General features: G+C 44.0%; 1 protein-coding gene and 1 long non-coding RNA gene across 2 annotated transcripts; one reads left to right on the top strand and one right to left on the bottom strand.

The window, feature by feature from the left end:
• Positions 1-439: 439 nt before the first annotated feature.
• On the bottom strand, positions 440-7,483 carry CCDC51 (coiled-coil domain containing 51). The gene is made up of 5 exons (XM_064156842.1): positions 7,293-7,483; positions 5,430-5,703; positions 4,981-5,313; positions 4,537-4,701; positions 440-2,737 (listed from the first exon to the last, which is right to left on the bottom strand). The coding sequence occupies exons 3-5, from the start codon at positions 5,296-5,298 to the stop codon at positions 1,961-1,963; spliced, it is 1,260 nt and encodes a 419-aa protein (XP_064012912.1). The 5' UTR covers positions 5,299-5,313; positions 5,430-5,703; positions 7,293-7,483; the 3' UTR covers positions 440-1,960.
• Positions 7,484-7,609: 126 nt separating this feature from the next.
• On the top strand, positions 7,610-12,810 carry LOC135182583 (uncharacterized). Its single transcript, XR_010305246.1, has 4 exons — positions 7,610-7,715; positions 7,795-7,850; positions 10,122-10,209; positions 12,636-12,810. It is a non-coding gene; the product is annotated as an uncharacterized LOC135182583 (long non-coding RNA).
• Positions 12,811-13,462: the final 652 nt, after the last annotated feature.

Raw genomic sequence — 13,462 nt, 5'->3', positions numbered from 1 at the left:
GCCTCTGACCTCTGTTCATTTTTGATGACACCAAGTAGAATTCAGCGAGTGCTGCCTCAAGTTTAGCTGCCTGCCATGCTGCATCTAAAAGCCATGCTCAGATACATCTAAAATTCAGCCACTTACATAATAAGGAGGCCTAACTGTATCTAGTAAAACTGAGGGGGGAAAACCAGAACAAAATTCTCATTGACACATGCTGGGAAATTACAGATAGAACTATTGTACCGTCCCTTCCCCTTTAATTACACACTTGTCTCTGAATCACATCAAGCTCCTGCAAGACCTATATCCGGTAAAAATACTTATGAAATGAGAAAATGACATATTAGAGATTTCAAACACTGGACTGATCTGTAAGTGTACTTCTTGACAGAGCTACCACCTTGTGCACACTTCAGCTTTCTTACAGGCAGTGAATCATCACAGATATCACAGATTTTTGCTAATATTGTTTGTTTATTCAGTCATGTATTAATAGCATCTAATGATACCAAATGAAGTTGGTGCCTCATAGGGCAAATGTCCCTGTGCCAAAGATCTTACAGTCTTAGAAGCTGATCATCCAAACTTTTAAAATATGGTTACTGGGCACAGGGAATTAGAGATTATAGAAAAAAAAAACTATAGTAGACCATGCTAGGCACAACTTAGTCATCCTGAAATGCTTACACAAAGGCATTACAGCACGAGGTGAGCTTGTCACTCCTTTCTCTGCAAAGCTTCCACAGAAGTGCTCATAGAGCAAGAGTTCAACATCTAATTTGCTCATCTACTGCCATCACACCAGGGAGAAAACTCTTTCTTATCACAGCGATACCAACAACTGCCATGTGAGGCCACACACAGATACTGATAAGCCTTTTACTTCATTCAACCATTCCTCATCCTTCCAGGAAAAACAGACAGCTTTTTTCCAAATATTCTTTTGAAGTAGTTTGCATAACACTGTTATCACTAATATACCAGCTTGAAAGCACCTGCTGTAGAGCAGCATTTCAATTTCCAGATATGACAAAATCAAAACAAGAATAAAAACTGGAGTAAGTTCCAAAGAGATACCAGTGAGGATAAGAAAGTGATTGCTTCACAGTTCATTACTAAAACCACAAAATACCTAAGGAATGACAGGTTAATGAATCTGTGGAGAAAGGATCATTGGCTTGCACCTGCAGAATAAACATCATCATACCGAATTCTCCGTATCTCAGTCCTTTTCCTCTTTCCCTGCCTACAAGTCTTTAAGGACTTGGAGCTGTTGGTAACACACAGCTAAAACTCTAGCAATGATTTGGATACTTTGTGATAAAACTGTCTTAAGCAAAAGTTACCAATTTTAAGGTAAATGTATTCTAAATGCACCACCTGGCTGTGAGGCAACATTGTAGGATGCTAACTTCAACGCTCCTTATTTACATAGTGCCTGCTCTTCAGCATGTCACAAGTCACTGCATTGTATCTAGAACTAAAAAAGCAAACTAAACCAAAACCACATCAGGGCAAATATTTCTACCCACTTGGTAAAACGACTTTGCATGTTTTATGTATGGACAAAGTGCAAAACTATGAAGAAATCAGAAGCAATATTCTAAAGGGTTTCATGTGAGGCACTTAGAGAAATGACAGATGAAAAAACTAATCTGAACAGATAATTGGGAATACAACATGAGTGCAAGACTTGCGGGACAGAGAAAAGACAGTAAGAGAGTGAAGCAGCGAATGAATTAACAGATGAAACTGTGGATTTTCCATCACTTGAGGAGTTAAAAGCCACAACGCATGACAAAGACTGTTAACATGGAGCCTGCAGCAGTAGATAAAGTCTCTTCCCATTTTCCAAGTATTCAAGAGAAAGCACAAGGAGAAACACTAACACAACTTCATTTGGACTTGTACTCCAAGTACTCAGAGTGCAAGTCTACTTTTATTAATCTAGTAAATTGTGGCAATGAATTAGAGCTCAGTTCCCTTTAAGGATAACGTAGAGTACTGGCAGAGTAACAGCAAACACAGCACATGTCACTGCGGTGCTGTAAATAGAATTTCTCTTGATTTGTGTTTCCAGTCTCCGCTCGGTATCACACAATTCTAAAATGACATCTCTCACGGCAGAGGTCTGGCTCTTGCCCTCTGCTGACGACCTTGGTGTCACTCTTTCCACTGGTCTAGAATGGACTGCGACTTTAACAGCCTGCACTTCAGCAACGACTTGTGCTATGGTCTCCTGCAGATGGCTCAACTGCTGCTGTAAAGTCCCGAGACACGAACTGACTTGTTTTGTGTAGCTGAGCTGTTCGTTTAAAGGGATTAAAAGAGAATCTATTTTCATGGCGTTATTCTTGTCTTCTCTAGTTAACAAAGTGCTGCCTTTTATTTCCTGTGACGTCCTTGTTTGGAGGACGCTTTTCAGGTCTGCTATGACATCGCTGAGATCCTTTTGCTGCAAGTAATAGCTGGAGGCCTGTTCCTTGATGGCTTCTTGCAAATTTATTGGGCCCTTCTGTGCTTCAAGCACCAAGACTTTCAGCTCTTGTAGCCTTACTCGATTAACATAGGTGGAGCCAAGAACACCTATAATGGCTCCCAGGACAGAACCAATAATAGACCAGTTCTTTGTTTTTTCAGCTCTCGTTCGCTCTTTTTCATGGCTTTCTCTTACAGCTGCAGAGAAGAGAGCAAATTTTTCTCTCTCAGATTCTTCTGCATTTATGTATGCAGCTCGGTACCTCTTCTCTTCCTGCAAGAAACACAGCCATTTGAAGCAGAAGGTATAATATGAAGCTATGAAGCCTATACTAAAAATCCCCTGTCAAAACCCCAGTGCATTATGAATATATCTATTAGTTCTGTCTCAGAATTTTTCCTTTTGATGTGAGGTTTTCTTTATTAATCCTACTTAAAGTCAATCAGACATCATTTTAAGTCAAAACTGAGAAATGGAAAAGGTCATCAGAAATTACAGCTGAAGATCTTCTACACAAGAATCTGTTGCATGCTGATAGCAGAAAAGGAGTATGACTAGGATGTCGTCTTCTCTTCCTGTAGCAATCACTTTTATTTCTCTGCTTACTTCTTCAGTACCACCTTTACTATACTTCTTGAGTTCTAAATCCTCTAAGTGGGAAATGAGACTGGAAAGATTCACCTTATGAACATAAGCTTCTTATTCCTCTGCATGTTCTTCCTTATGCTGCTCACAGACAAACATCTTCCCTTTCTCCCCACATCTTCCATAAATATTCTCATCCTTCCAAGCCTGTATTTTTTCTGTAAGATGACAACACCACCTTACAGACAGTGGTGACCTGAGTTCAGCCTTTCTTCATAGGTATGCAGAGCTCTACTCTTTTAAGTCTCATCGACAGACCTGATGCCTTGTTCAGATTACTGCAGCTCCCTAGTTCTTCCACGATGCTCTGTCCTCTGACCTGGGAGCTCAGTTTAAGCTCAGGCATTGGTACCCATTCCTTGCCTGAGCTTTGCCACAGGTGTACCTGCCTCCGGGCCTGTTTCCTCCTTTTCCTGCACTTTCTTCTGGATTTCCTGAATTGACATTGTCCCTTGTCTTTACCTCTGATTGATGGAGTGTTAACACACATTCATGTCTCCATCCCTGCTTGGCCGATCCAGCAAAGGTGCTGTTACAAGGCTACTGCCCCAGCCTGTGTTGTGGTCAGGCTCATCATCTTGCTTGCCCTCCCCTCACGAAGTAGCCTTGCTTTGGCTGTTCTCTGACAAAAGCTTTACTGAGTTTCCTGGGTGCCACAGTTATACAGAAAGCAGCTTGGAGAGTGTTTGTGGATTAGTAACCATAAAGGAGCTTCACTCAGAAAATCACAAAATCATAGATTCAGCCAGGTTGGAAGAGACCTCCAAGATCATCCAGTCCAACCTAGCACCCAGCCTTATTCACTCAACTAGACCATGGCACTAAGTGCCTCAGCCAGTCTTTGCTTAAACACCTCCAGGGACGGCGACTCCATCACCTCCCTGGGCAGCCCATTCCAATGCCAATCACCCTCTCTGCCAACAACTTCCTCCTAACATCCAGTCTAGACCTGCCCTGGCACAGCTTGAGACTGTGTCCCCTTGTTCTGTTGCTGGTTGCCTGGGAGAAGAGACCAATCCCACCTCGGTTGCCTGGAAGAAGAGACCAACCCCCACCTCGCTACAGCCTCACTTCAGGTAGTTGTAGACAGCAATGAGGTCACCACTGAGCCTCCTCTTCTCATCACAGGGAAGGTTAATTCATTGAATCTCAGCTTTTTGTTGACTACTCACATACAGGTATACAACAATTAATTTTCTAGGGTCACTATTTCCAGCTTTCTGCTCTAAATGTACTACCTTATTTTAGCATTAACATATACAATTTGCAGAGCAGATCAAAGCATTGCTAATAATTAACTAAAACAATTATCACAAGAAACTAACTTGAATAACTGTACTTCAGAATTGGATTGCATCCACAAGAACTAGTGATGGAAGCAAAGCACGTAAATCTCTTTTGCTAGTGTTGAAACACCAACAAATTACCTGCAGCAACCTATGCTCCAGAGTAGCCAGCTCCAAATACTGGGTGTCATCCCGAGAGACTCTGTCTAAGCGGTCCCGGATTTCCTTCAGTTTAATCTGCTGGGCTTCTACACTTTCACGAGCCTCTCGCACTATCCCTCGGGCTATCATAAAGACATTTTCAGCCTGAAAAGAAAGGAGTAATGTTTTTTAGAGACTTATTACCAGGCAGATCTAAGTCAGTAATATGTGAATTACAGGAAAAAGAAAACCCACCAACAAACCAAAGCACGTTCCATTTCAATCTAAGGGATATACTATAGTTACTAACATGCATACTGTCTACAAAGAGCAGAAACACCTGACACGATTCTCCTTGGATATTTCCTTTTGACTCAGTCAGTGTTTATACTCCAAGTAGCTTAACTAATAACTTTCAAATTTCCACATTATCTTCTTGATTACCTCTGTCACTTTTCCCTGAGCCTCTCGAACTTCGTTAATTCCAACAAACTCTTCGTATCTGTCCCACCAGCTCTTGCACGTTGCAGACATTTTCTGAAGGGAGTTTTTCCCCATAACAGTCCCAGCTTCTGTCAGACGATGAAAGAGAGCAGTGGCCATTTCTACTGCAGACTTGGCTTCAGGCCTCTTCGGTGCTGATGAGCAGTAAGTCCGCACTATGTGTATATTCATTTTTGGACTCCACTTTATCAATGAATGGTGATATTGCAGACCACAGGACATTGTGGACACACTTGACTTATATTTCATTGGCCCCATGTCTTCATAAAAGTGCTACAAGGATGAAGAAGAAAAGTTATTGAAGTATGGCTGACCAATACCTCACATGTATCAAAACTACCACAGCTCAAGAATGGCTAAACCATCACTAGTTTTACCCCATCACTTACCTAGAGACCTTTCCACAGTTTTCAACAGAGGGCAGTTCCACCACAGATTCCTGCTTTCCTGTTCTTAGGAAGTACTTCCACCATTCTTTTTGATTACTAATTCACTCACAGCACTAAAAATGGCCATGTGCAGATCCAGTACTAGCATGAGTAACTTCAGAGTAATTGAATGCTTCGGCACAGAAGTGATTGCCGTATGAAACTGTGGCTTGTGCATTCACAGGTGAGTTTCCTGCACCATGTCACAGGTACTAACAAGTCTGCAGAAGAAAAGCTAAAAAGACAGAGAGGAGTAAAAAAATCTTGATGTGAAAAGAAGCAGGGACTAGTCATTCCCTTTATCTTGCACTCCACAGATATATGAAGTGCTGATGAATGAAAACATGAAATCATCAAGCACAAAGAGAAAGCACAGCAGTGCTGAAACAAACAAAAGAAGTATTCCCAAGAGATTGCCTACAAAACTGAAATATAAAAAGAGCCAGAAACCCAGAAAAATACCAGGTAGTGAACACAGAGCTGGAGTTACATTTTAAAATGAGCTTAAAATTCCTGCTTACACGGCAAAAGCAGACTGCTGGTTACGGTTCACCGATCTGGAAATAAGAATGTAAATTTCTACTGAGGTTATTGCTCTAAAAAACTGCAAACAAGAAAACTAGTAAATGTTTTAAATGAAGTGTGCAGTTCTGGAGCCCCCAACACAAGAAGGACGTCAAACTGTTACTGCGAGTCCAGAGACCATTAAGATGCTGTGTGCTGCAGCAGCTCTGCTGTGAGGACAGGCTACAAGAGTTAGGGCTCTGCAGCCTGGAGAAGGCTTTGAAGAGACCTTGTAGTGGCCTTCCAGTATTTGAAGGGGGCCTGCAGGAAGGCTGGGGAGGGACTATTGACAAGGTCTTGTAATGACAGGACAAGGAGGAATGGGTTTAAACTGGAAGAGGGAGATTTAAACTAGATGTCAGGAAGAAGTTCTTTCCAATGAGGGTGGTGAGACACTGGCACAGGTTGCCCAGGGAGGTTGTGGCTGCTCCCTCCCTGGAGGTGTTCAAGGCCAGGTTGGATGAAGCCTTGAGTGACCTGTTCTAGTGAGAGGTGTCCCTGCCTATGGCAGGGGGATGGAACTGGATGATCCTTGAGGTCCCTTCCAACTGAAACCATTCTATGAGTTTCACTATATTAAGTTTTGACTAACGCAATGCAAAACCATGAAGTATTAAGAAAGCTTGATAGCTGCTGCATAGTTTAAAAATATAAAAGAGTTTTCCACGTTAAGGTGAACTTTGTCTGCAGGATTTTTGTAGTGGCACTACCATGTGAACAGTTTTACCAAGTACTCTGGCTACTGTAACAGTAGAAGTTGAGATTTTATATGGATAGACAGAAAAGAAGCAATCCTAGTCTGAGCTAATAGGACCTATGACAGTTATTGAAGTTTCATCTGAGATAATCCTCGTCCATCTCTTTCATCTTCTTGTAAGAAAGTAATGTTTGTCTGTCTGCAGTCATTGACACAAATATTCTTTCAAGGTATCCGCACCCCTGTTACTTCCCACACACGAAGCTGGTGGTAAAACTAGCTTTTACGGGTCCTGTCTTACTTTGCAGCAGTTGTTGGTTTTTTTTTTTGAGGGAGTTTTTTTTTGTCTGCTGGCAAGGTATAAAACTAGAATTTGCGACAGGCCACCACACCTCACCGCTGTACTCTTCATACCTGAGTGGGTAAAAGCCTGTTTTTTCCACATGACCGACCCCTTCCCTCCAGCAGCACGCAGGGACAAGAGCCTAGGCTCCCAGCACCTTACAGCCAGCACGACGAGACCGCTACCGTCACGCAGGCCCGGGAAGCAGCACTGGTCTCACCTCAGCCACAGTAGGCGCCCGGTGGGAAAGAGCAGCCCGCCGGGGGGGGGGCTTCTCGCTAGAGCCCCCGCCTAGGCCTCGCCCGCCGCTGCCAGCGCCATGTGCAGCCCGTCGTTCTGTGCGTGCGGAGGCGAGGCCGGGCCGAGCCGCTGGTCTCCCCCGGGCAGCTGTCCTCGAGGGGCCCACCGAGGCTGTCAGACCCCGCCACAGTGACGCAGCCAAAGCGGCACCTCCCGCCTGCCCGGGACCCAACCCTGCCCGGCGCCTGAGGCGGAAGCGGCGGCGGAAGTGCTACGGTGGCCGCGCAGGGACAGGCGGAAGCGGCGGCTCAGGGCGCGGGCCCGCGTGTGCGCGCGCTCTCGGGCGAGGGGCGGCGGAACGGAATAGAGCGGAGCGAGACGGGCACCATGTCGGGCCGAGAAGGTACGGCCGAACTCGGGCCCCCGGTGCCGCCTGCCCCTCTCTCCCGCTCCGGGCCTCACTGTCTCCTCTGTCTTTGCAGGCGGCAAGAAGAAGCCGCTAAAGCAGCCGAAGAAGCAGTCGAAAGACCTGGACGAGGTAGGGCGGTGGGCGAGTCCCGGGGGGCGGCTGCGGTACCGGGCCAGCGGCACCGGCTCGGCACCGGCTTGGGCAACGGCCGCGTTTGTGGCAGAGTTGCTCTCCACCTTCACGATAGCCTGGGCTCTGCTCTCCACGGCAATACACGCAGTGTGAAACGTCACGTTTCGCTAAATGTCGATCTGACGTACGGCTCACGGCCATAAGAGACCCCACGGTGATCCGCTGCCTTCCACCGTCCCCAGCTTACAGGGTTTGTGTGCCGGCTTCCTAGCTGTGTTCGCGGTAAACGCAGCGGTGCTGAGTAAGGGAGGATCTGGTGTCCAGAGCACCAGCGGCCTTCTCGCAAATTAACGCCGTCGCAGAGCAGAGGACAAGAGACGAAAGCGGAAGATTATCGAGCAGATTAAGTAAATTAGGTACTGAGGGGTCTCGTGTGTGAGATACTGAAACGTAAGGGCGTGAACTTGCTCTGAGGATGGGTGAGACAACGGTGGCTGGAAAAAGACAGGCATGATGGGCCTTTGAAAAAGGGGGAAAAGCCTCCAACAGCATAGCTTTCTAAATCAGTTGCATTGTTGGAGAGATGGTGGAAGCAATGAAGTGCTTATAAGGACCCAAGCCATAGTCGTGTGAAAATGAACAGCCAGGACAGGTTTTAGTCCAACCAATGCTTCCTGCAGCAGGACGGTGCTCTGCAAAGAAAGGGAAAACCTGCAGATAGGGGATCTTGATGTGAGCTCATGCCGTGTTCTGAAACACAAGGCAGGACCAGGTACTCAGAAAGTGATGGAAGGCAACTCGTTGGAGTGACACATTCTGAAGGCAGTCACTGACTATTCGATGCCTGACTGCAAGAACATATTGAATGGGGGTTTGCAACAGTTTGTATTTGATCAGAGTTTTAAGTAATGCTTTGATAAGTGCTGGTCATTAGTAATGCTTTGATTAGTTGGATGGTTGGCTGACTGACAGTGCAGGTTACTCTCTTTGTAGAAGACAAATTTGCAAGGCCCACAGATTGTCAGAGATTAGTGGTCAAAGTAATCTTAACCAGTTGGAGGAAGCTGGAGAAAAATGGTTTGATTTAATTAAGCATGTATGCAAAGTCCTGTTCTTTGGTAGACCTACAAAATCCAAGGAGAATGAACAGCCAAACTCCAGATTAAACTCCTCTACCTGAAATGGTCTGATACTTGGGTCATAGACTGAATGTGAACCTGCAAAATCAGGTGTTGCAAAAGAAGAAAATCACATAAGATGTACAGATTCTTGTGTGTTAAGCATAATGTAATAAAACTTCTTTTTCCTCTCAGCACTGCAATACTGCAAGCAGTACACTGCAAGAAAAAACCCAGATGTGGATAAATAGGAGGGATTGATTTACTAAGAAAGACACAGTAGTCTGCAGGAAAACAAACAAACAAAACCAATAGTGCAAAATCTGGAGAGAGAAGCAGGATATGCTGTTCTGAGTAGGGTAGTTAGGAGAAGTAATAGGCTTAGACTGCAATAAGGGAAGCTTTAGCTTGAAGTTTTCCAGTTAGAAACTTAATTGAGCCATGGCCTGGATTGCTGAATAATCTTACAAAGTCCCAGTTGTCAAGGTCCTTAGTTAAATTACCCCAAATCCTGAGTGCCAAGGCCTGTGGACCTTTTCAGCCTTGATGTCTGTGAAGAATGTGTCTGTAAGGGACAGAATACGCCTGAGCAGTCTGGAGGTGGGTTTAGCAGGGAGTGTGCAATAGCCTGTGCTGCAATTTACCAGCAGACTCAGTGTGTTTCTTGGAGTTAATTCAGGTGGATTAAACTTGGCAAAAATAGTGCCACATGTATGGAAGGAGTTTTTGGAAATGAATGTATTTTTAAGTAAAAGCAACCTTTCTTTTTTCATATATCTTATATAAGCCAAGTTTTATTGCCAGTCAGCACTTGTGTGCTAGGCTCCCAGTACCACTGGTGGCAAATAAATGGTTTTAGTGCAGACTTCTATCCTTCAGAGTGCAGAATGACGTGCCAGAGGAGGTGGTATGGGATAAAGTTCAGAAAGATCAAATGTACAAAGTTAAAGCTTGTTCAGGGCATTCAGGTACAGTACAAAACCTGTCATAGTTCTGCAAAGTCTTGCATCTAGTGGAATTCAGCCATCCCGGATCACTCAGATTTTTATTGCTGTTAAAGCAGCAATTTTGTTTTTCATTGCTTATCCTTTGCTTTTGATTTTTTTTGGGGAGAGGAGATGTTGACAAACACTGTCGTTCTTTTCTTTAGACAGACTTGGCATTTAAACAAAAGCAGAAGGAGGAGCAAAAGAAACTTGAGGAGATGAAAGCAAAGGCTGCTGGAAAAGGGCCGCTGGGTAAGTGCAGTGCCATACTGGCAGGAAAAACAAAGGACTTGCTGGCTTCCAAAACGTTAATGGTTCTGCTTGACAAACATAAAGAGGTGTGCACTTCTGGGTTGGTTAAAATATACCACTCAGTCGATGTCAGGGGCAAACGGTAAGTAGCAAATGCAGGCTAATATTGAGGGTATTTTCCTTTCACTGTGTAATTTAATTTCCAAATTACTTGATGCAGGTGCTGATTTAGCAGATGTAACATGCCAGTGTTTCTGGCATGTGAACCTCTTCTGGTAGGATGGTCCAGAGATGTTTCTGCTCTTTATTTTATCATAGCATCCTTTTAATTTCCGGATATGTTACACACAGGGCTTTGTCACCGCCCTGAAAGTTTAACAAATCCAGTACTTGTACTTTTAAAAGGATGAATTTCTTCAAAAGCAGTAGATTCCTGGCATCAATAAAGCACAGTGACTGGAAGTTATCTGGCTTCAGCTGTTTGGGATAAGTGATTGCAAAGTACAATGTGTCACAGAAGATTTGCAGCATGCATTTTGATGGTGCACTGAGCCTAATCTGTGTCTCAGATAGTGATAGTAGGAGATAGAATCACAGAATCAACCATCTTGGAAGAGACCTCCAAGAGCATCCAATCCAACCCATCATCCATCCCTTTCCACTCAACTAGACCATAGCAATAAGTGCCTCATCCAGGCTTTGCTTGAACACCTCCAGGGACGGTGACTCCGCCACCTCTCTGGGTAAGCCATTCTAATGCCAATCGCTCTCTCTTTGGGAAGAATTTCCTAACATCCAGCCTAGACTTCCCCTGGCACAACTTGAGACTGTGTCCCCTTGTTCTGTTGCTGGTTGCCTGGGAGAAGAAACAGTGGTGACGTGAGTCTGTGCAGTCTCCAGCATTTACTAGGACTGAATTGGAGATACTATATGGTGCACTAATCCTGTTTCTTCTAGGTGTGTTTCACCTGTGGTCTATTAAAATGACCAATCACTTTCCTATTCTGCATGGACTTTGCTTCCTATCCTTTAGCAAGCTTTCAGGCTTAAAAGCTACCAGGAAGACCTTTCTAGCAACGCCGCAGCAACTAAATTTCATTAGCAACCTTTGCTACAGAATTCTGGCAATGCTGTTTGAAAATATGGATTTCCTTGAATTCTCTTTATCCACACACTTAACCTCAGAGTCCCAGCAAGTCAGTTAGGAGGGATTTACCATTTGCAGAGGTTAATTCCTCTCAGGACTATGGTTATCCTCTTGCTTTATTACAGACTGTTACCTTCTCATAGTTGAAAGTCAGACTTGCTGGTTTATAGTTTCCTGGTTCTTTACAGAACCCCTCTCTGTATCTGGGAGCTGTGCTTACACGCTATCAGTCCTCTGACTCTGTGGCTGTAATGCAGAGTTTCAAATCTTAGCCAACAGCTAACAGTATTTTCATACTGGCCCTTGTCAGAGCTCTTGGAGGAAATGCCACCCAGTCCCACCGACTTGGGATATTTCTTACTTATTTCAAATTGATATAGCTCCTCTTATTTTTTTGGTGTACAAATAATGTGCCATGTGGGACTCAGAATGCCTTCAGTGCAAAACAATTTGCTGAGCCTCTCTTCGGTGTCCTTGCCATCCTAAACTTTTACTACATCAGGCACTTCAGCTTACAGATTTCTTCGTAGCCCTTTCCTGCTGTTTTCTAATCATCTGGTCCTTGTCCAATGCTTGCCAAAGCAGATAGTGCTTATTATGTTATTGTGGGAGGGCTGGCAGTGCTGTTATAATCATTGCAGTGCAAAGTCTGTTGTTGACCATAAGCCCTTGCAGCCTGTCTTGCTGCTTTCTTCCCTTTCCGCTGCTCATGCGTGACACATAGTGTAAACCTCACACTTACCAAAATGCCATGCTCATTGCTGTGTTAATATCTTGTGTTCTTTCACTCTGCTTTAGTCTCTTCAATAGTAGAGACTGCAGAGGACAGATAATTCCAGAGAACTGGAATTGTTGTAATTGCAGTACCTGCTTCTGTAGAGCTTTGATTCCAGATGAGGATTCTGGTTGTTGTAAGGACACCAATTATTTTATTATGTTAGCCCTGAATTTGACTTGACCAGATGATATTCTGCTGTATAAGAAATAAATCAGAGGATGGCCACGGAGGAACAAAGGAATTACTGAAATACTTAGTTCTGATTTATGGGGTGTATTTGGTTCCAGGAGGAACTTGGGTTCTAATATTGAGTAATTTATTTGTTTCAAGTAAATGATGTGAGATCACAAACCTGCAAGAGCAACACGTGCAAAAAAGATTTCACCAGTGGGGATATGAGCTTTACAGGCAGTCTAATGGGGATTTGACTTTATGAGGAACTAAACTTGAGGCTAAGCTCTGTAACAGTTGTCTAACCAGTTGTGTTGTTTCTTTTGGCAGCCAGCGGTGGAATAAAGAAGTCTGGCAAAAAGTAGCTTGATCAAACTGCAATGTAAGAAGTGATTGAGTTACTCATTGGATCTGCAGACTTCAGAGAGTCATGAAAACTTGCCACCATTTGGGAAACATTGTACATTTTGTTTAGTCAGAATAAATCGTTTTTGTTAAGATGTAATATTTTTCTCTTTACCTGTAGGTTTTGGGGTTTGAAATGGCATTACTGTTTTCTACTGGAAATGAAGATTTTACAGAACATCATCTTATGCAGCCTGAGTGCATGTGCTGGTTTGTTAGTCATTTCTGAGAATAAATTTCAACTTCTCCTCTCTTTTGACAACAGCTGTTGGGGCTTAAGTATTAAAATCTGCAGAGTTTTATTCTGGAGGCTTAGGTTTAGCTGCAGTTGTGCCAGATGTGTTTATATCAGTACATGCTCTCCTAAGAGCTGGAAGTTTTCTCTAAACAAAAGGTTGGAGTTACATTTCCATCTCTAACAAAGTGGTTATCTTAGGTTCCACACTCCTTTTTGTATTGCTGTTTAAGTGCACTCTGGTGCTGTGACCTATAGACCTAGTAGCTGCTGAACCTACACTTGCCTTTGTCCTACTTACAGTTGTCTACACCTGTTTTCCTTGAACCTCTGTGCACTGATGTCACAGCTCCTTTATGGTCACAGGAACACCTTCTTTGAGGAGAGGAAGATACTGCTTTTGAGCCCATAATGGGCTGGGGGTGTGTACCCTGGAGAAGAGGAGGCTCAGGGCAGACCTCATTGCTGTCTACAGCTACCTGAAGGGAGGCTGTAGCCAGGTGGGTGTTGGTCTCTT

This window comes from Pogoniulus pusillus, chromosome 16 (genome assembly GCF_015220805.1).
Source record: "Pogoniulus pusillus isolate bPogPus1 chromosome 16, bPogPus1.pri, whole genome shotgun sequence".
NCBI classification, from domain to species: Eukaryota; Metazoa; Chordata; class Aves; order Piciformes; family Lybiidae; genus Pogoniulus; species Pogoniulus pusillus.
This window is presented reverse-complemented; position numbering and strand designations above follow the sequence as displayed.